General features: G+C 38.7%; 1 protein-coding gene across 2 annotated transcripts in view; it reads left to right on the top strand.

Annotated features, from left to right (window-relative positions):
* The first annotated feature begins 639 nt into the window (after nucleotides 1-639).
* The window catches only part of slit3 (slit homolog 3 (Drosophila)), a 222,381-nt gene continuing 202,971 nt past the window's right edge, over nucleotides 640-20,049 (top strand). For both annotated transcript variants that reach the window (XM_067366470.1, XM_067366461.1), the window contains exons 1-4: nucleotides 640-1,278; nucleotides 11,225-11,296; nucleotides 15,862-15,933; nucleotides 19,418-19,489. In XM_067366470.1, the coding sequence (XP_067222571.1) occupies nucleotides 1,109-1,278; nucleotides 11,225-11,296; nucleotides 15,862-15,933; nucleotides 19,418-19,489 (386 nt within the window). In that variant the 5' untranslated portion in view covers nucleotides 640-1,108. The remainder of the gene's footprint in view (nucleotides 1,279-11,224; nucleotides 11,297-15,861; nucleotides 15,934-19,417; nucleotides 19,490-20,049) is intronic.

Below are 20,049 nucleotides of genomic sequence, written 5' to 3'. Positions count from 1 at the left end.
GAATTTAGATTTAGTTAGATGAAGTTTCTCACCAGATGGGGGCACTAGGACTGCAAAATGGGCACCAAAATTCATGAGGGAAAAAAGTCATGTAAAACTATCTCAAGAGACAGGACTCAAATTATCTGTACAAAAATAGATAACATGTTGAGGATATTTCTGTAACATCTAAATCTCTGTATCAGTGCATGCATGGTATAGTTGAATACAGTGCAATTATAAGTAATTTTCTCATTTAAAACAATTGTTTATTGGTTTATTAAATCATTATCATTTTGTTTATTTTTAATAACCACTTCACTAATCACTGTCCAGTAACTCTCACCTTAAACCTTCCCTGGTGGTGAATAGCCTTATATAGGCAGTATAAAGTCTTGTTTCCATGTCTTGTTGTATGAAGATTTCTATAGCTTTGTCATTTCAAAGTGTAGCTGAAAAGAGTGCCAGCTGCGGTTACTAATTCATAACTTTGTGTTCTTCCCTAACACCACGAGCATTTGGTGTTATTTGAAGCAGTCCCAACAAGTTCTCGAGTCGAGACCCCAAATATCCCTGAATGACATCACGTAGATTAGCCAGTAGGAGTGTGGAGCGCAGAGTTTGGGGGCTGGAAATCAGATAGGTACGAGCTCCGCTGAAGTTCCTCAATCACTATCAATGAGGATTTGCATGCTGGACCTAATAAAGCGGAATTGGTGAAGAATGAGAAGGAATCACTTTGGACATTCTGAATGATTTTTCAACCTTTTTTATGGGCTTTTTCTAGTCAGCGATGTGCTTTTCTAACTTTTGATGCGCATCTGTGTGTTTCAATGGTGTGGAGAGACAGATGCAACTTTGCGTTTAAATGAGGAACGCTTTTTCTGATGTATTTCGAGAAGTTTTTAAAGTTGGAACTATTTTACGGTATTGTAGGTAATCGTTAAGTTTTCCCTCGTTCTCTTTGTAGTTTTTTTATTTTGTGCGCGGGACTTAATTGGCTCTGGACAAGACGCGGATACATTTTTTTTTTTTTTTCATATAGCCTACGCATTAGTTTATTTGATTAGTTTCATTGTTTTTTGAGTTTTTCCTATTGTTATTAGGCTGCTTCAGCCTCAGAGGATATATGATGCGGTGGGTGAAGTATTGGGGGACAGTGGCTGTGCTGTGCGGGCTGCTGTGCTGTGCTGTGAATGGATGCCCGCATAAGTGCAGTTGTTCGGGCTCTCATGTGGATTGTCAGGGTCAAGGCTTCAGGACGGTGCCCAGGGGAATCCCGAGGAACGCCGAGAGGCTGTAAGTACGCACATTATCGCGTTATTTGAACACGGATAATGTAATGACAGCGGCGCGTACCTCTCCTCATAGACAAGTGAAAACGTTGTGCTTTCATGTTCTGTGAGCGGGAGATGCATTTTTTTAATAGCTATTGACTTGTAACAGTGTAAATTTTACACATATTGAATGGTACTATGATTAAACATTAATTAACAAGCAAAAAATAATAATTGCAAGTTGTTTTGCAGTTATAATTATACCTATTCTTACCCCCTGGAGACCAGTGAAACAAACTGCATGTCTTTTACTAAAAGGTTTCACGATTTTTTTAACCACCTGATCACAGTTGTAACCAGTGCACTGCAAAAAAACATTAAGTTGTAAATAAAACAAAGATTATTGTAATATACAGTTCACACGAAAATACCATTTCAGTCTTTTACGTCAAAATTTGTGTTTTGTAATTAATTGTGACATTTACTAGCAATTTCTGAGTGAAAATTGTTTCTGCAACAATTTTTCTCAGTTGTAAGGATATTTTTTTTAAAGCAACTGCAGAAAATAGAATGCCAATTCAAGAATAAATGTATAAATTTACTTGCAATTATACTTTGAAATGCAATCAAATCAGTGCATCAGTTTAATAATGCATCAATAATAGGCCCTGGATGGACAAAAGATGGACAAAAGGGAATGAAAAAGCTCTGGTCATGTGACTTGTTACACCAGCCATGTAAAAAATGTTCACATGAAATCAAGACTGAACTGAACTGTATATATACTTGACAACTCAAACACGTCAGTGACTCACAGATTCTTAAGTAACAGCAAAACATCCAGTGTTAAATTAACACTTCCAGTGTCAGTCCACACCGGATTATATAAACACTTGCAATGTTAATTTAACACTAACAGTGTTCATTTAACACTGGAGGTTTGATGTTACTAGTAAGATTAAATGTAATATGGGCACGATTGTAAAATTAATTTTTCTTATTTAGAAATGTGAAGTTGATAAAACAAATTTTTTTTTTTTTTTATGTCATCTTTACTCAGTTGATCAGACAGTTGGTATCCTGTTATTACAATAGCAGGTCGGTTTAGTTCTTAGAGTCAAATATAGATCCAAAGCAGGGGTCAAAATTTGTAGAAATATTTATTTTAACTTGGTGTCATGTTTTTCTGTAGAGGATATACATCAATTTTAAGTACTGTTTTGTTTAATTTTGCAGTAATTCAATACATCTTATAAACTGTCAAATGCATGAGTTCAGTGTTGGAGGTTGGAGTCGAGTAAAATCACATTTCATTGATTAGATTCAGATTGTTGTAAATGAGCGTTGAGATATTAACTGCTCTTCATACGTGTCCACATCTGAATGTTGAACAGCACTGCAGCTGATTCTTTCATCCGGTATAATGAGTTTACACAAACATTAACATGATTAATGGCCATATGGTGTGAGTGTGTGTATGTATCTTGGCTGTATTAGTTGGGGAAGTTGGGGAACCACAAGTCCGTTGAGGGGCGCACTGCAGCTGAAGACCGACTCTCTTATGCGTTCAGATTACTTCAAACCACTGCTGAATTTGACTGCGAACATATCTTTAATTTCCCTGTTTCCACCTGCGGCACTTCTGTCCTGATAAGCCATGACGGTTCTTTAAATATCAGAACCATCTGTTATAATATACGTTTTTTTTTTTTTTTTCTTCTGGATTTGATAGGAAAGGCATCCAGTCTGTTCAATGGCCAGAGGTCTGGTTGAACCTTCCAACCTTTAACCTCAAAAGGGCTTTTCAGTGGAATTTTTCATGTGGAGAGAAAAATAAATAAGGGTCATGACTTGCAGAATATTGAATTTGTTTGCAAATATACCACGTCAGGTTGAGTCTTGTTGAAACTAGAGCAGGTGTGGTGTGCAGAGTATTTGTTTAATGACTTTGCATGTTCTTATAGCATAATTTTATTAATTGAAAACCAGGCAAATCGTTCAAAACATGCACCAAGCTATCTGTAACCGCAGTTTTCAGGACGTCTCCATGTCTCCTGGGTACGATTAACACGCCACTGGGTTTCCCAGAGCACCCTGGAGTGTTGATTTAACTGTAATGACTGCACCTCTGCCCTAAGCAAGGCCTAGTTACCCACAATTCCAGAGTTCAGGCACATTTCCCTCTAATAAATGTGCAGTTATTTGAAAGGCTTTTCTTTCTTTGACAGCTCGTATGATTTTGCGCTCATTAGTAGCTCCTGTCGCAACTGTAATATCCCCTTTCATTCACTCACGCTCTGGCTCTTTCATCTCTCACGCTCTAATTTGCAGCAGTTACGCACACACTTTGTAGCGTTTAATAGCAAATTCCCTCCGCCGGAGTCTTCGCAGTGCTTAGGCCCTCTCGCAGTTAACACTTCAGGAACAATGTGGCACTTTGTGGCTGCCGTAGCGTGTTTGGTCTGCTGGATCAGGAGAGAGAATGGCAGCGTTCCCTTCCTCTCATCACACTGTCTTAATGAAGTTTCGGTGTGAAACCGCCAACTCCTGCTTTCCCAACGGGTAGCTCCACCCTAGATCGCTTATCAGCATTTGCTTATGCTGCATGTCAGCTTTTTATTATGGCAGAGAGTCAGTCAGCGGGATAGTGTGTGTGTTTGTTGTGTTGGTGTTGGAGCGAGTCAGGAGGTGGGTTTGTGGTCTCCGGTGCCCTGCTGACCTCAGTGGGCATATGAGGAGCATATGTGAAGTCTCTCGCTCAGTGAGCGTTCGTTCACACACTGCAGCCTGCCAGACAGCTGCTGGCACGGATTGTGGGCAAAGACTTCAGGGAACAATTCGCCACCCAACCTTCATGTTTTCATGTACGGAAAATATTTAATGTGCCTCATTTCAGGCAGTGCATCAAAGCTGCGTCTGCGAGTCTGGGAGAGCCAGCAGACCTCTTGTCACAAACGTCTCGAAGAGGTCACTCCGAATGTCAGTTACCCAGAAGTCTGTGAATCTTCCAAGCTTGTGTCATGGAAGGCTGGATTTGATAATATGCATGCCTCCGGGCCATTTCAGGTTTACGAGGGCTCTTGTTTTGTGGGCTTTGTCTCCAAAGCAACACATCAAGGGCTTCGTTATTCTCATCAGCACATCTTGTTAGTTATAGCTTAGTGCAGCTAGAAGTGACAATGTTTATCCTAAGCTAACAAATATGAATAAAACTGTGTGTGGTTTTATGATTTCGTTACTGTGATGTCTGTATCACGGACGCAAACACTGGGTTGCAGCTAGCAACCAGTAAACAAAAGAATCAAACCAGGATTTCTAAATGATTTGATCAGGATTTTACTAGGCTTTTGGTACGCAGAAAGAAAGCGGATGTGACTCTAATGAAGTGTTGGGGAGTCAAAGTAGTTATGCCGTTAACTGAATTTTCAGAAGTGCGACAACTTTTGTAGTAACAAGCTCAGACAAACAGTGATGTAGTGTGACAAAACGCTACAGTACATCTGTTTTTCAGCCATGCAAAATGAGTAATAAAAGCAGTAATCAAATGTGCTCTCTTAAACTGTTCACTTTCTTATATTTATTGGGATGCTTGATTCATTTAGTGAATCATTCTGTTCAGATGGATCATGTAAATGTTTTAAAAACTATTCAGTGATTTATTTGAGTCCCCCTGTTTGCTCCAGGCACTATTTAATTAAAGGAGACATGTCATGAAAATCTGATTTTTTTTTTTTCCATGTTTAAGTGCTATAATCGGGTCCACGGTGTATCAACCAACCCAGAAAACATGGAAAAGGACAACCCAGTAACTGTTTTGGCAAGCCTTTCTCTGCAAGCATGTGAACAAAAGGAGCCGCTCAGATTTTGCTCCCCTTGTGACGTAGGAAGGGGATCTTATTATAATATTACCACCCCTTAATCTGCACGTTTACACCCATGGTGCTGCCATTTTGTTTTCGCAAGCAAAAACGGTATACCAGTTCTAACGCCATGGCAAAAGTTTGAGCAAAGCGTGCTAAATGTTCTGTCATTGGCTGCACAGACGAGCACATGCTAGTGGATGAGTTGAATCAACTCCACAGCAACTACATACATTTATCCACTAACCATTCAGAAACATCTAAAAGTTGTAACTTCTTCCTGAGTCTCTCCATCAGTGTCGACTCCGGTTAGAACAATGTAAGGCTGAACACTGTCATCATTTTGGCTGCGTGAGATTCTCCAGCTTTGTTGTTGTTGAGCTGTTAAAGCTCCACCCTCTTCTGGAAAGGGGGCGGGAGCAGCAGCTCATTAACATTTAAAGGGACACACACAAAAACGGCGTGTTTTTGCTCTCACCCAAATAGGGGCAAATTTGACAAGCTATAATAAATGATCTGTGGGGGATTTTGAGCTGAAACTTCACAGACACATTCTGGGGACACCAGAGACTTATATTATATCTTGTGAAAAGGTGCATTGTAGGTACCCTTTAAATGCTGCTGGTCATTCATGTATATAAATGATGATTTTTCTAGTTTAATTGGTTGTATTTAGCTTATGTTTAAATGCTGTTTAATGCTTCCAGATATATTATCGATTATGTATCAAAAAGATATTATCTCCTTAAATAGATTCACAGTAGTTTGCTATATTTCATTTGTGGCTTGTAGTGTAGCTAACTAGTAATAACTTCAAAGTAAATTATCCCCTGCTTAACATCAGTTATGATACAAGAAAACATCAGCCTTCTTTGGAGAAATGCATACAGGAAAAACTACTGGAAATAGAGCCAAATAAAGCCAAATAAATAAACCCATGGTGGCCTGGCACAGAGAGTTTTGTTTGATATGGGGACACGCGTCAGGACTCTCATGTTTGACTGCTCTTCCTGGTAATGGCGTCTTTGGAAAGATGAGGGGGGACTTGTGTTATTGATGAGCCTTTTGTAGCCTGGCTGTCATATTGACTTTCACACTGAAGTGTTGAAGTTGCCCTTGTCACCTCTCAGCCAAGCGTTACTCTAGTAATTTAAGAAGTCATATACTGTGCAAGAACACCAGGTCGTCTGTGCTATTAACTGTGTCTGTTTGAAAATAAACCATCCAGGGGGTAAACGCTCAAAAAAAGAAAAATGAAATTAATTCATTTTTGTCTGCTCTGCTTAGTGTGAAGCGAGTCCTTCAGTGGAGAATGAATCCAGACATGGCCGTAATGAAAATATTTACTAAATGAAACTCTCCCTGAGATGGAAACTGCCAACATTGCTCATAAACAATGAAGAGGAATTGAAAGATGCACTGATGGCTTCATTTTCACTGAAATTATCCCAATGCAATGCCAGTCCAACCCTAAAATCCAACCTGTCCTAACAGTTAAAGCTTTTAGTATGAATATATTAGGCTTACTGCTATCTATAAGCTAGTGTGCTCCAAAAATTGCATTTAGAAGATATAAGCATTCAAAAGTCTAACTTCCGCCAATATGGATCAATGATTTTGATCACTCTGCACTTCAGCATCTCATCAGATTTTCTGTCCAATCAAATGCACTCTAGAATCTAAAGCATCCCGCCCCCTACATTATAAACAGACGCTGAAGCTGCGGCTGGTATAGGTCACTTGTTCACACATTTACTATTTTCTAGATGGTGAATGGAACAATTCAGACAGTGTAAATATGCTTTCCATTGGGGTGAATGAAGTCTGGGTTCACTTTAGTTTCACATGAACCGCCTCAATGCAGAGTGGACCATATGCGTGAGACATGTGTGTGTATATATATATATATATATATTTTATTATATATATATATATATATATATGTATATATATATTTTTTTTATTTTATATATATATATATATATATATATATATATATATATATATATATATATATATATATATATATATATATATATATATATACCCGTTTGAATTCAGCACAGAATTTTAAAGCGATATGGAGTAGATTAGAAGGAGAAACACTTAAGAGATGAGGACGAAACTGCGGCTTTAACAAGCACAATGGCTCTAGCCGAGCTGTGATATAAACAAAATGCTATTGGCTATTTTAAAAAGGGGGAGGAGCCATTCAATAAGTTCCGCCCTGTCTTCTTGTTTCAGTGGAAATGACATCAACACATTTAAATAATTTTGCATGTTCCAAGACACTTCAGTGGGCCTTTAAATCAGACTATTTATTTATTTTTATTTTTTTTTTTATCAAAAATGCCATTTATTAAAGACAATAAACAATCATCACTAGCCATGGCGATCAAGAATAAGAGAAGACTTTTTTGTGGTTTTGGTTACTAACATGCAGTTTGCCAATAAAAAAAAAAATTTAAAAAAAGTTGTATATGGAACCCTGTGACGATTTTGAGGAACATGGAATTGTTAAGAGCATTTGAGGTGGTAGTAATATGTCAGGAGGTACAGCTCAGGATTTCTGGGATAGGTCTGCATGTGTCCAGTGGAGATGTGTGGTAGCCACATGGCTGCTGACTGCATGGCTCATGTGAGATGAAAGAGCGGTAATAAACCCCCCCCAATTTGATCTCGCACAAGTGCAAACGAATAAGCGTATTGCCGAAGAACTTCCAGAGAAACTGGGAAAAGGAAAGGGCTCTGTTATGGGAGAGTGAGGAGGAGGCAATGAGGCATCTATCCGTTTGAAATGCACTAAATAATTACATGAAAGTTATTACAATATCCCTATCTGTGTCTAGCCTTTAGCATCTGCTTTATAATTTTCAGTGGCACATGGATGCCTTTGTGAATTACCTCAGTGAAGGAGAAATGTTAATTAATACAGTCATTTAATGAAGAGATAATAGGTGGCAGAAATTACAATGTTCTTCCGTTGACAGTTATGATGGCGAACTTGTTAATTCAAATGCACGGGACAAGTACAATGCTTTATCTCAGAGGCGTTTAGTTGTAATTAATCAATAGACATGAGAAACATAATTTGTTCTCGTTGATGTATCATCTATCTGTTCTGATAACTTGTGCATCTTATGAGGAGAATATTAATGTGTTAGTATTGTTAAGTGGGATTCAAGTAAATGAAAAACAGCCATCCAAACCAGAGGTCCAAAAGGAAGATCTCATTTAAGATTCCAAACGGCGATGGGAAGCTTTCAAGAGGAAATGGAGCATACCTATCAGCTTTGGAGGACTAGACTAGCGTGGCTTTGAGGAAAATAGCAGAAGATTACGACAGGATATGCATTGAGAGGCATGGTATCATATGGGAACAGAAAAAAAAAACAACTCTTTTGTTTTCATGCTCATTTTTCTCTCACAGCTTTGAGGTCTTAGTGTACTTTGGTCTCCTGGTGTGTTGCAATTGCAGCACGACACAGTCAAAATAACCTCCAGACGAAATCGCAAAGATTCTTCTCTTTGCCCGGTGTCGTTCTGAAAAGCACATTTTCCAGAGTGGTCTGCCGGCTTATGACCCGGACGAGTCGGGTTGAGTGGTCTAACGGCGTGCGTGGGTGGGGTGGACCCCGAGGGGGCGCATTGTTAGCGCAGAACACCTGCCGTTTGAATGGGCACCTTATCCCCTCAACAAATTAAAACAAACAAAAGCCAGTAGGGGGCTGGCATATCTGTGAACTCCACCTTGTCAGTGTGACCGGAGGTTTGATTGAGTTTCTGGAGGAAGTAGGACTTAGTTAGTTCCCCAGGCTGTTAACACATACTGTAAAAAAACTGACACGGTGAGGATTGAAGAGAAGGATAGAGAGAGGAGGAAATGTTATTAGAGGGATTACATTGCAAGCAGGTGAGAGGATACGAGATGAGAAAACTACAGACGAGAGATTAGGACATGTGAAAACGGAAAGAGAGTGACGTGAAGAGACTGGGAGAGTGGGATTTTGTGATAACGTTGTGTGTAGAATTATTGAGAAGTTAAAAAAATCAATGATGCATTAAGATTTTGAACTCTTTGAATAATGCAAAGATCGTTTTTATGCAATTAAAAGGAATGGAAACTAAAATTTGCAAATAAGTCTTTTTATACAATAACTTCACATGCAAATAGACCTCAACACTTAAATCAAATACACTATCATTCGGCAAGATTCTAAAATGTTTTTGAAAGTCTCTTCTGCTCACCAAGGCTGCATTTATTTAATGAAAAATACAGTAAAAATTGTGAAATATTATTACAATTCAAAATAATAGTTTTCCATTTGAATATATTGTAAAATGTAATTTATTCCTGTGATCAAAGCTGAATTTTCAGCATCATTACTCCAGTCTTCAGTGTCACATGATCCTTCAGAAATCATTCTAATATGCATTTCTTATTGTTCTGCTGCTTAATTTTTTGTGTGGAAACTCTGATATATATTTTTTCAGGATTCTTTGATGTATAAAAAATAAAAAAAAACATCACTTTTTTGAAAAAAAAAAAAAGAATCATATGAAACAATATAAATGTATTTACAGTGATGTTTGCTCAATGTCCTTGCTAAATAAATATTAATTTCTTTAAGAAGAAAATCATACTAATCTACCTCAAAAACTTCAACCGTGTTAAGTGAAATGAGTTCTTTACAACACAGCAAAACGCGCCAGGATACATAAAGTCAGCAATAATCTTATAACTAAGTAATTACATAATGTATTCATGCTGGGAACTCTCAAACTCTTAACATGCTTAATTAACAGTTGTTCAGAAAATTCTAGGCCAGTTGGGACAGTGTTTTTAGGAATATATATATATATATATATATATATATATACAGTATATTTTTTTTAATTATTTTTTAGATAATTCACATTTCTTTATCTTTATGCTGAAAATTGGGTGTGAAAAATCATGTCATGTTCGGATTTCAAAGCAGATGAGGGCTGTGTCTCTAAACCGAGTGTGCTGCCTACCTAGACAGCTTTTATCTACACACATTTGATTCACAAAAATGCTGCCGCCATCTAAAAGAGGATCATGTTATGGAATCCAGGGTCTGTAAACGGCCTGTCCCCTGTAATATGTTTCCTATATGGCTCATATTAGTCTGCTTGATGTGCGTTTTGTGGTTCTGCGGAAATCTTTTGAAATCCAATATGGCTTTAAATCAGATTTATAAATGTTTATGTATATTATGAGAAACACACTGAGACGGCCCCACGTCAGTGTGTAAGTGTATGCGTGTGTCATTATATGTCACTGTATATTTCTCAACGTTAATCTTTTCAGTGTGGCGGAGCTCCAGTAAACAGCGCCCACAGAGGAAGTCCGTTCGTATCCATAGGCCTGTATACTCATTTCAGTGAATGTATACAGTTTTAGACACGCTTAAAACAACTGATAAAATAACAGTCTGGGAAAAGGATAAGATATTGCTTAGAGTGGAAAAATACTTAGTTTGGTAATATATAATTCACTCAGTTGCAAGAAGAGACGTTTTCCAAACAAAAATGTTTCCATGCAATCCGTCTCTCTCAAGCAGTTTCTTCCCACATCTCATTCGCTTTGCTTACATACAGGACAAAATATGAGCCTTTAGCTGTCTTTTTTTTTTGTACGGAAAAGAAAAAGGAGATTGCATTGTATACAGTCATTGTATAGACAAAACAGGGCAGGTGTACGCTGACGTGACCCCGAGACGTGTGTGTGTGTGTCGAGTATGTGTGTATGTGAACGTTTAGAGTCGAGGCAGTTCAATAGCTGCATGTTGAAAGTGAGTCGCCTCCAGCGCAGTGAATGTGAGAGTGGCAGAGCTGAAGTCGGCCTCTCAGACTCGGTAACTTGCAGCATGGCAGTAATTCTCCCTGGCAGACGCCAGCTTTGAACAGCGTTACCCCGCGGGCATCTGGTGCGAGTCGGGGCCGTCGAGGCACTGCCAGGGAGCCTCTGCATTTAAATTCTCTGTTTACAGACTCGAAGACTTGAAAAATCATGTTTGAAAGCATAAGTGAAATGAAAAGCTTTTAACTTCTTTCTCCATCCCCTCTCCCTTTTCTTTCCAGGGATCTGGACAGGAATAACATCACCCGGATCACCAAAGTGGACTTCACTGGCCTCAAGAACCTACGCGTGCTGTAAGATGTCACTCTGTATCTCTCGCTCTTATGGTTAATCCTTCCTTTAACTCCCAAGTGCCCTTCCTCTTCCGTGTTGTCTTTACAGTCAAAGCTATCAAAGGGTTCGAGGCTGAAAGCCGGGAGGATTACGGCACAAGTCATAATAAAACAAACTGACATTTAAGCTGAGTAAATCCGACACGTTTAACATGACCCTTTGACTGAACCTTGCATGAAGTCATTGCCTTAGATGCAGTCAATCTTTAAACTTGTTCTTGAGTTTGAAGAATATGTAACAATATGTTCCATACCAGAAACGTGAACTTTTAAAATAAGAAAATGACGGAGGGCTCCTTGGAGAGGCGCAGGGCAGCCGTGATCCAGCGAGTTGGGTTCCTCTAGAGAAAGTGTTCTTGCAGCTTAATGACTGTAATCATGTATTTCTCCGTGCTGTTTTCTTCCTGAATGAGAGCCGTAAAAAGAGAGGAATGGATATAAAAATAAACAAGTGAAAAAAAGAGGAGTAAAATAAACGCCCAAGAGAGCAGTTGTAAGCAGAGGCAGTGGCTGGCGGGCAGCACCGAGGCTGTTTAAGGTGGTTTGTGATTAACGGTCATGGCATGCACCAAAAGCAGCCTCTCCCTGGGACCTGTGAACAGCTTTGGCACCCCTTTATCTCTCTGGAAGACTTGCTCTGTCTGATTGTGCAAGACAAGCTTCCAATCTCAGCTATGCACTCTCCATGCACAAGCTTCATCCTGTTCATTTTGTTGATGAATCATTTTTTCCACTGACAAAAATGAGACATTAACTAAATAAAAACCAATTTTGAATGACAAAAACTATGATGAAAATAATCTACTGACATTTTCATCAACTAATAAAAACGAGACGAAAATGTTAGCGAGGGACGATTTGGGAAGAGATCCAGTCGTGGTAGATGTGCACATTTGAATGAATTGTAACATGCTGATCTACCCAGCGGGACATAAGTTGGCATACACTTGCTGCATGTCTCGTAAAACATTAAAAATGTTAACATCTGGGAGAAAGAGATGAGCAGACATATGGATAAATGTGGAAAAAGCAAGACGACATGAAGGAGGGCTCAATTCAGTCCGGTGTGCACACAGAAAGCTGCCTCATGAATGGACAAATAAACGGAGCCCTGCACATGACATGCAGGAAAAAATATTAGGCTAAATCGTGTGCAAGATTTAGCAAAATGAGGGAACAAAATAGTAAATCATGCGCACGATTTAGTAAATCCAGGGAACAAAATATAAAATTATGCACGCGATTTAACAAAACGAGGGAACGAAATAGTAAATCGTGCACATGCTTTAGCAAACAGAGGGAATGAAATAGTAAATTGTGCACACGATTTAGCAAATCCAGGGAACGAAATAGTAAATCGTGTGAACGATTTAGCAATTCCAGGGAAAAAAATAGTAAATTGTGCACAAGATTTAGCAAATCCGAGGAATGAATTAGTAAATTGTGCATGCGATTTAGCAAAATGAGGGATCAAAATAGTAAATCGTGTGCATTCTTTAGCAAACCGAGGGAATGAAATAGTAAATTGTGCATGCGATTTAGCAAAACAAGGGAACGAAATAGTAAATTGTGCACATGCTTTAGCAAACGGAGGGAATGAAATAGTAAATTGTGCACACGATTTAGCAAATCCAGGGAACGAAATAGTAAATTGTGTGCATGATTTAGCAAATCCAGAGGACAAAATAGTAAATTGTGCACACGATTTAGCAAAACGTGGGAATGAAATAGTAAATCGTGCACATGCTTTAGCAAACGGAGGGAATGAAATAGTAATTTGTGCACACGATTTAGCAAATCCAGGGAACGAAATAGTAAATTGTGCACATGATTTAGCAAATCCAGCGAACAAAATAGTAAATTGTGCATACGATTTAGCAAAACGAGGGAACGAAATAGTAAATCGTGCACATGCTTTAGCAAACGGAGGGAATGAAATAGTAAATTGTGCACACGATTTAGCAAATCCAGGGAACGAAATAGTAAATTGTGCATACGATTTAGCAAAACGAGGGAACGAAATAGTAAATTGTGCACACGATTTAGCAAATCCAGGGAACGAAATAGTAAATCGTGCACACAATTTAGTAAAACAAGGGAACGAAATAGTAAATAGTGCACAAGATTTAGCAAATCCGGGGAATGAATTAGTAAATTGTGCATGCGATTTAGCAAATCCGGGGAATGAATTAGTAAATTGTGCATGCGATTTAGCAAAATGAGGGATCAAAATAGTAAATCGAGTGCATTCTTTAGCAAACCGAGTGAATGAATTAGTAAATTGTGCATGCGATTTAGCAAAATGAGGGATCAAAATAGTAAATCGAGTGCATTCTTTAGCAAAACAAGAGAACGAAATAGTAAATAGTGCACACGATTTAGCAAATCCAGGGAACAAAATAGTAAATTGTGCATACGATTTAGCAAAATGAGGGAACGAAATAGTAAATCGTGCACATGCTTTAGCAAACGGAGGGAACAAAATAGTAAATAGTGCACACGATTTAGCAAATCCGGGGAATGAATTAGTAAATTGTGCATGCGATTTAGCAAATCCGGGGAATGAAATAGTAAATTGTGCACACAATTTAGCAAATCCAGAGAACAAAATAGTAAATTGTGCACACGATTTAGCAAAACGAGGGAATGAAATAGTAAAAAGTGTGCACGTTTTAGCAAAACCAGTGAACAAAATAGTAAATTGTGCACGCGATTTAGCAAACCAAGGGAATGAAATAGTAAATTGTGCGCATTCTTTAGCAAACAGAGGGAACAAAATAGTAAATAGTGCACACGATTTAGCAAATCCAGGGAACAAAATAGTAAATTGTGCGCGCGATTTAGCAAATTGAGGGAAACTTATTCAGGTGAGGATGGTGATCGAGAGGAGTTTCAGAAGTTTGTAATAACCAGCTTCTCAAACAAGAAAAATGTAGGGTGGGACTTTGTTCATTGGGAATTGATTTGATTGTTGTAGTTTGCTGTTGCTGCGACAGGTTGCCCTGCCCTCACGCCAGTAAACGCGTCGTCAGAGAACAGATGAGATGTCACTGCAAGAGGGAGGGGAAGTTATTTTGATTCAAAGATTTCAATTTTTTTTTTTTTTTTAAATATGTGGATGGATAAATTATTTATACATGTTGGTTGCACCATGTGACTTTATTTGGGGGACAAATGTTTTTCAACATTCACAAGCAATGAGTAGTTTTGTATTTTTACATTATATAATATTACATTATTATTTTTTTTCTTAATAATTGAACAATCATTTCGTATTGAAATTAAAGAATGACCTTACCTTGGGTCATAGATTGTTCCCATTCTAAGGTCCTCAGGGAAGCGCCATCTGCACTGACCTGAGTCCTGCCTATAAACCAGCACTTGGTTAACGCTTAAGGCAAGAATAACAAAGACTATTCCAGCAATACCATGTGTCTTGCTTCACCCTTTCAATTGAGAGGTCTTCTCCTCTCCTTGTCAGGCCCTGTGAAAGCATAGGTGTTTGCCTGTGTCCCATGTGTTTCTATGCAAAACTTCAAAACATTTCAGTAATGATGAGAAAGACAAAGAACAGAAAGAAGGAGAGATGCTGAAAAATGAAGAAAAAGATCTGTTATTATTCTTCAGCACACACCAAAACCCATCTGTTCAGGATCGAAAGGGATTATGTTTAATGCAAATACATAAACCACGGTGGGGTTGATCCCCCATTTGTAAGAATGAGCCAGATAGTTATTCAGACTTAAATTTATGTTAGATGCAGACTATATGATATGTTTGATATCAGCAAAGAATGCCATTATTTCAAAGAAATCAATTCAGCCTCCTCCTGATCGCTGCCTCACCATGCTGGATCGTATTCATAAGCGTAGCCAAGTGTCTCATCTCTTCCTGACAGAATGATATGACAAAACATGGATTGTAGCTGTAAAAACAACTGCGTGTCTAAACATTTGCTTTAAAAACATCATTTATAACCCCAGAAAGCGGAAGTCCACTTTAGAGGCACTTTAGGATGTCTTTCGCTTCAGGATTGACTCTCTTTTTGGAGGATTGCTTGTATTATCCGGTGCCGAATATAATTTAGTGGCTGTGTGCGTTCTATGCGTGTGTCTGCGTGTTGTTCTAATTCAAAGAGACTCAAATATAAACAAGAAATAGCCATGGAGATGTGCTGTCTTTGTAAAGCATCTGGAAAATTTTAAGGGCCCTGAAATATGACAAAGTCTTCAGAGTAGAGGAGAGCTCTGAAAATACCCTCCGGAACGCCGTCACAGGCATGCTGGACACGAATGAGGGTCTGCTGAGGCAACCGCACACTTCATAAAATCAGAGAGAAATCTGTTCTGGTTTTCATGAGAAAAAGGCTGTTTGCTTATCAGTCACTGTTGTGACAAAGCGAAGTCATGAGGTCCTCTAGTCCTCTTTCAACTGTCATTTCAATCACTCAGAGAGGCTGATCAATGTCAGATGAAGCTGAATCGCTGGAGTTGATTGGATAATGAAGTTCTTTTTTTCCCCCACAGACATCTGGAGAACAATCAAATAAGTGTGATCGAAAGAGGAGCGTTTCAGGAACTCAGACAGCTTGAGAGAATGTAAGTATTAAAATAGAAGAAATGATTGAAGTGTGCTGTGTGCTGTCATGATACATATTCCACATGTTTCTGTATGTGAGTTTTGGACAAGAATTTGTAGCTGTTTATGAGCAACACATTGACCTTGTCGGCTTTAATCTGAAACATCTTCACAAAAGCGAAAGGAACTTTGAGAATTTTTGAGGTGACCTCCATAACTTTCCTTTTTTAAGTCCAGTGGGTTTATGTGCTTGTTTGCCCCCTGACATCTGGAGTGCAGCCATTTGCTCTTTTCTGGTGAGAATCTTAACACTTCCCAGTGAAATTGACCATTGGGTCAGACCAAACATGCTAGCTATTACTGCAGTTGGACAAGGTCAAAGAATGTCTGGACTGTGGTTGGCCTGTGCTAGCATCCTTGAGTTTGTTTATGTGTTAATGTCTCAGTGCATTTCATTCCTCGTAAATGTTTGCACGGTTCTGTCGGCAGCTGCCGTCACGTGTTAGCGATGAACGTACATCAAAATCAGCAGCCATCACGAAGAGAACCGAAGATTGTCAGTCTGTTTACCACCTCTGAAGAATCTGTCTCTGTGGTGGGTTTGGGTCTGGTTTATCTGGGTCTTAAGATCTACATTCCTCAATGTATCACTCGGATTTGGAATTTCACAGCATTTAACTCAATGACCCACTCTCGGCCGCGAGACAGCCAATGTGTCCACATGCATTACCTCCATCTGACACTCGAGTGTGACTTTTTGTTGTTGTTGTTGTTGTAACCCAGCAGACATATAAATAGCTTGACCCCTCTATGAGAGCAAGTGCTTTAGAATTAATGATACAGAAACAGAAAGAACAGAAAGCTTTTCATGCTGCATGTTCTGACTTTACATGGTGCTAAAAAATAGATGGCCTAGTTTATAAAACATGGTTCAACAATGGTCAAGTTTTGAGGTACACATCAAAGTATCTGAACTAAACTCAATAATGACAAATAAGAGTATCCACGGCAAAGAAAAGTAATGTACTATTTGTAGTTGATGTTTGTTTCATATGGTTTAAAATTTTTTTTACGTTTTTTATCACACTTAGGGTCCAGATTAGAGTCCATTTCTCACTATTATATAACCATTAATTATGACTTTTGCCTCAATAAACTTCTAATTACTACTTATTAATAGTTAGTAAGGTAATTGTTAAGTTTAGGTATTGGGTAGGATTAATGTGCTTTATAAGTACTAATAAATAACCGATATCCTCCCTTCATATAATTAGGAATGCCCGATATATCGGCCACCATATCGGTATTGGCCGATATAATTTTTTTCTAATGTTATCATTATCGGCCCGATAAGAAAATTTCTCCGATACATTAAAGCCTATAAATAATGGATAATTTCCTTCAGCCGAGACACTTCAGATGCGCACTGTTTGTCATTATGATTTTGAATTGCTTGAAATATGATTGAAATCACTTTAAAAAGGAAAATACAGTGCAATGTACAGCACAATAGTCATATAGGCTACATAATATTATGATGAGAACATTATAATTGTGTGCTTGGGACATGGGTTTTAATGGTGAGACTTTTGTTTTTGTAATCAGGCTCTCAAAAATTATATAAAATTTTAGATTTTGATTTATAGGCCAATATATCGGTTATCGGCTTTCAAATATGGAGAATTATCAGTTATCGTTATCTGCCAAAATGTTCTTATCAGTGCATCCCTTTATATTTATATTTATATATATATATATATGTGTGTGTGTGTGTTTGAAAGTTTCTTATGCTCACCAACCAAGGCTGCATTTATTTGATAAAAAAATGTCAATATACAATTAATTAAAAAAGTACAGACATGCTCATCATACAATTTGTATTTTAAAGTAATTCCCTTTTAATGTATTTCTAAATAAATTCTAAATAAACCCACAGATTTGTCTAGCACAATTATAAGCAGTGCTGGGTAGATTACTTGTACTAGGGGTGTGTCACGAGATCTCGCAAGACTAAAATGTGACGGGATTTCTCGTTGAGGCGAAAAGTAGTCTCGTGATGTTGCCATGACAGAGTGTTTAGGATGATTAGGAAAGAATATGCCACCGCTACGTTTACATTACGCCTCCACTGTCGTTTTGCTTTGTATTTAAATAAAACACATTTAATTCAGTTGGATAACGTTCGCCGCCGCTCTATAATTACAGAGTACGTGCAAAAGTGAAAGTAAACGCGAGCGCGCATTTAAACGCGATCTCAATACCCCGCATTTTGAAAGCGGCTCCCTGATGCATGCTGATATCTTCCAATATGAAAGCTATTTTAGACTGGGCAGTGTAGTTGTAACCATCTCTCAGCTCTGTATCAAAGAAAAATTTGGTCTTATTTGCACTTTGAATATTCATACTCAGAAAGTAGAACTGAAATGACATTCATTACTAAGATGATTAGTTAAAACATTTCAAATACACCTGCAGGATATTTTTTCTAATCATGTTTTTTTCGCCATTGAGGATTTCTTAAAAATAGTGTGTAAAAATCTCGTCTCGTCTCGTCTCGTATTCGTGAACTCAATCTCGAGTCTCGTCTCTCCTGTGAGATACCTACTACTATGTAGTCTCGTCACACCCCTACTATGTACTATAATATGACTTCTTTTTGATTACTTTTAGGTTACTTTTAAAACATAATTCAATCTAATTACAAGTACTTCATTTTTTGGAATCTGATAATCTAGGTTACATGCACTGATTGCAAGATTCCAAGTCAGACAAAATGATGGTCATGGTAAATTTGTCTAGCCTCATGTCTGTAGTTGAAGTCTCACTATAAGAAAGCCAACTCTTCTACTTGAAGAGTCTACTTGAAGGCTGCAGCAAGGAGCCAAAAAGGTTGTAGATTCTCCAAAAAAGTAATGTTCCTCCTCCACATACCTTTGGTCTGCTCCATGACCCTGCATCCTATCATCAAAACCCATACTCCCGTGATAAGGGTCATCCTACCAAATCCCACAGTTCGTCTGGCCAGGCTCATGTGAGTGATAATAGCCTTTAAAGAGCACTACTGGAGATAACCTAGGCCATCTTCAGAGGAAGTAAATTTATTTCCCATCAGTCCCTGCACAGATGTGACTCCTGACCTCAGGATGTAGCTATTGGCCTGTCGTGATGCTGCTGATCCTGATAGCAATGCTGCCCCGACTTGTTTCTTTAATCAGAAAGATGGATTGGTCTGTCCGTGTGTCGTTTGTGTTTGCCTTGTTGTCTCATCCATCTAGTTATTCAGTTGCCCGCATATCGATGTGCAAGTCAAACAACCTTTCCGTCTTTGTTTCCCTGGTTTTCACTCTCTCTTTCTGCCTCGGATAGTCTAACTACACAAACACATACCCACTGATCTGTGCTCCGCATAAGGTCATTCTCACAACATCTTACGTTTCATTTCTTCCCTCCTGAAGTTTTGACCACGCTAACTCTTGCCCTTTCCCTGTCCTCTCTTCCTCACAGCCGCCTGAACCGGAACCGGCTGCAGGTCCTGCCGGAGCTGCTGTTCCAATCCACACCCAAGTTGGGCCGCCTGTAAGTCATCGCTTTCCTTTGATATCCGTGCCTGGAAAAGCTTGCGGTCGAACTTCCCACTGTTTGAATTTTGATCATTGTACTGGAAAGGATCTTGCTTAAATATTTGACTTTCCCAAACACTGTTTAAAGGACGCTGTCAGTGCAGGGATATTCTGTGTTATTCCTTTAGCTCATCCAGATGTGATTCTTTTAGATGGACCGGGGGTCTGAGCCATGCTTAATGTGACACAACCTCTCCCCGTGCTCTTGATGGGGAGGAGAAGGTGTGCTGGAGGGAATATTTTTCTTGGATAAACGACATTCTTATTCTGAATATTTTCCTGCTCTGCTTTGAATCAGGGACATTTTTTGGCTCACCAGTCGGGGAATACTTCATTTATGAATTTACAATCGTCAATGAAACTAGCGTGTTCAGGTCAGGCCCGTGCTGGAGCAAAGGTTAAGCTTTACAAGTGTTTATTTGAAGCCGATTGTGACACGGTAGTCACTCTAGAGCACCATTAAGTTCTGCAAGCAGCTTTGTGTTTTTAAAATGTTTCCATGAGGCAGCGACTGGT

Source organism: Chanodichthys erythropterus, chromosome 1, assembly GCF_024489055.1.
Source record: "Chanodichthys erythropterus isolate Z2021 chromosome 1, ASM2448905v1, whole genome shotgun sequence".
NCBI lineage: Eukaryota > Metazoa > Chordata > Actinopteri > Cypriniformes > Xenocyprididae > Chanodichthys > Chanodichthys erythropterus.
This window is presented reverse-complemented; position numbering and strand designations above follow the sequence as displayed.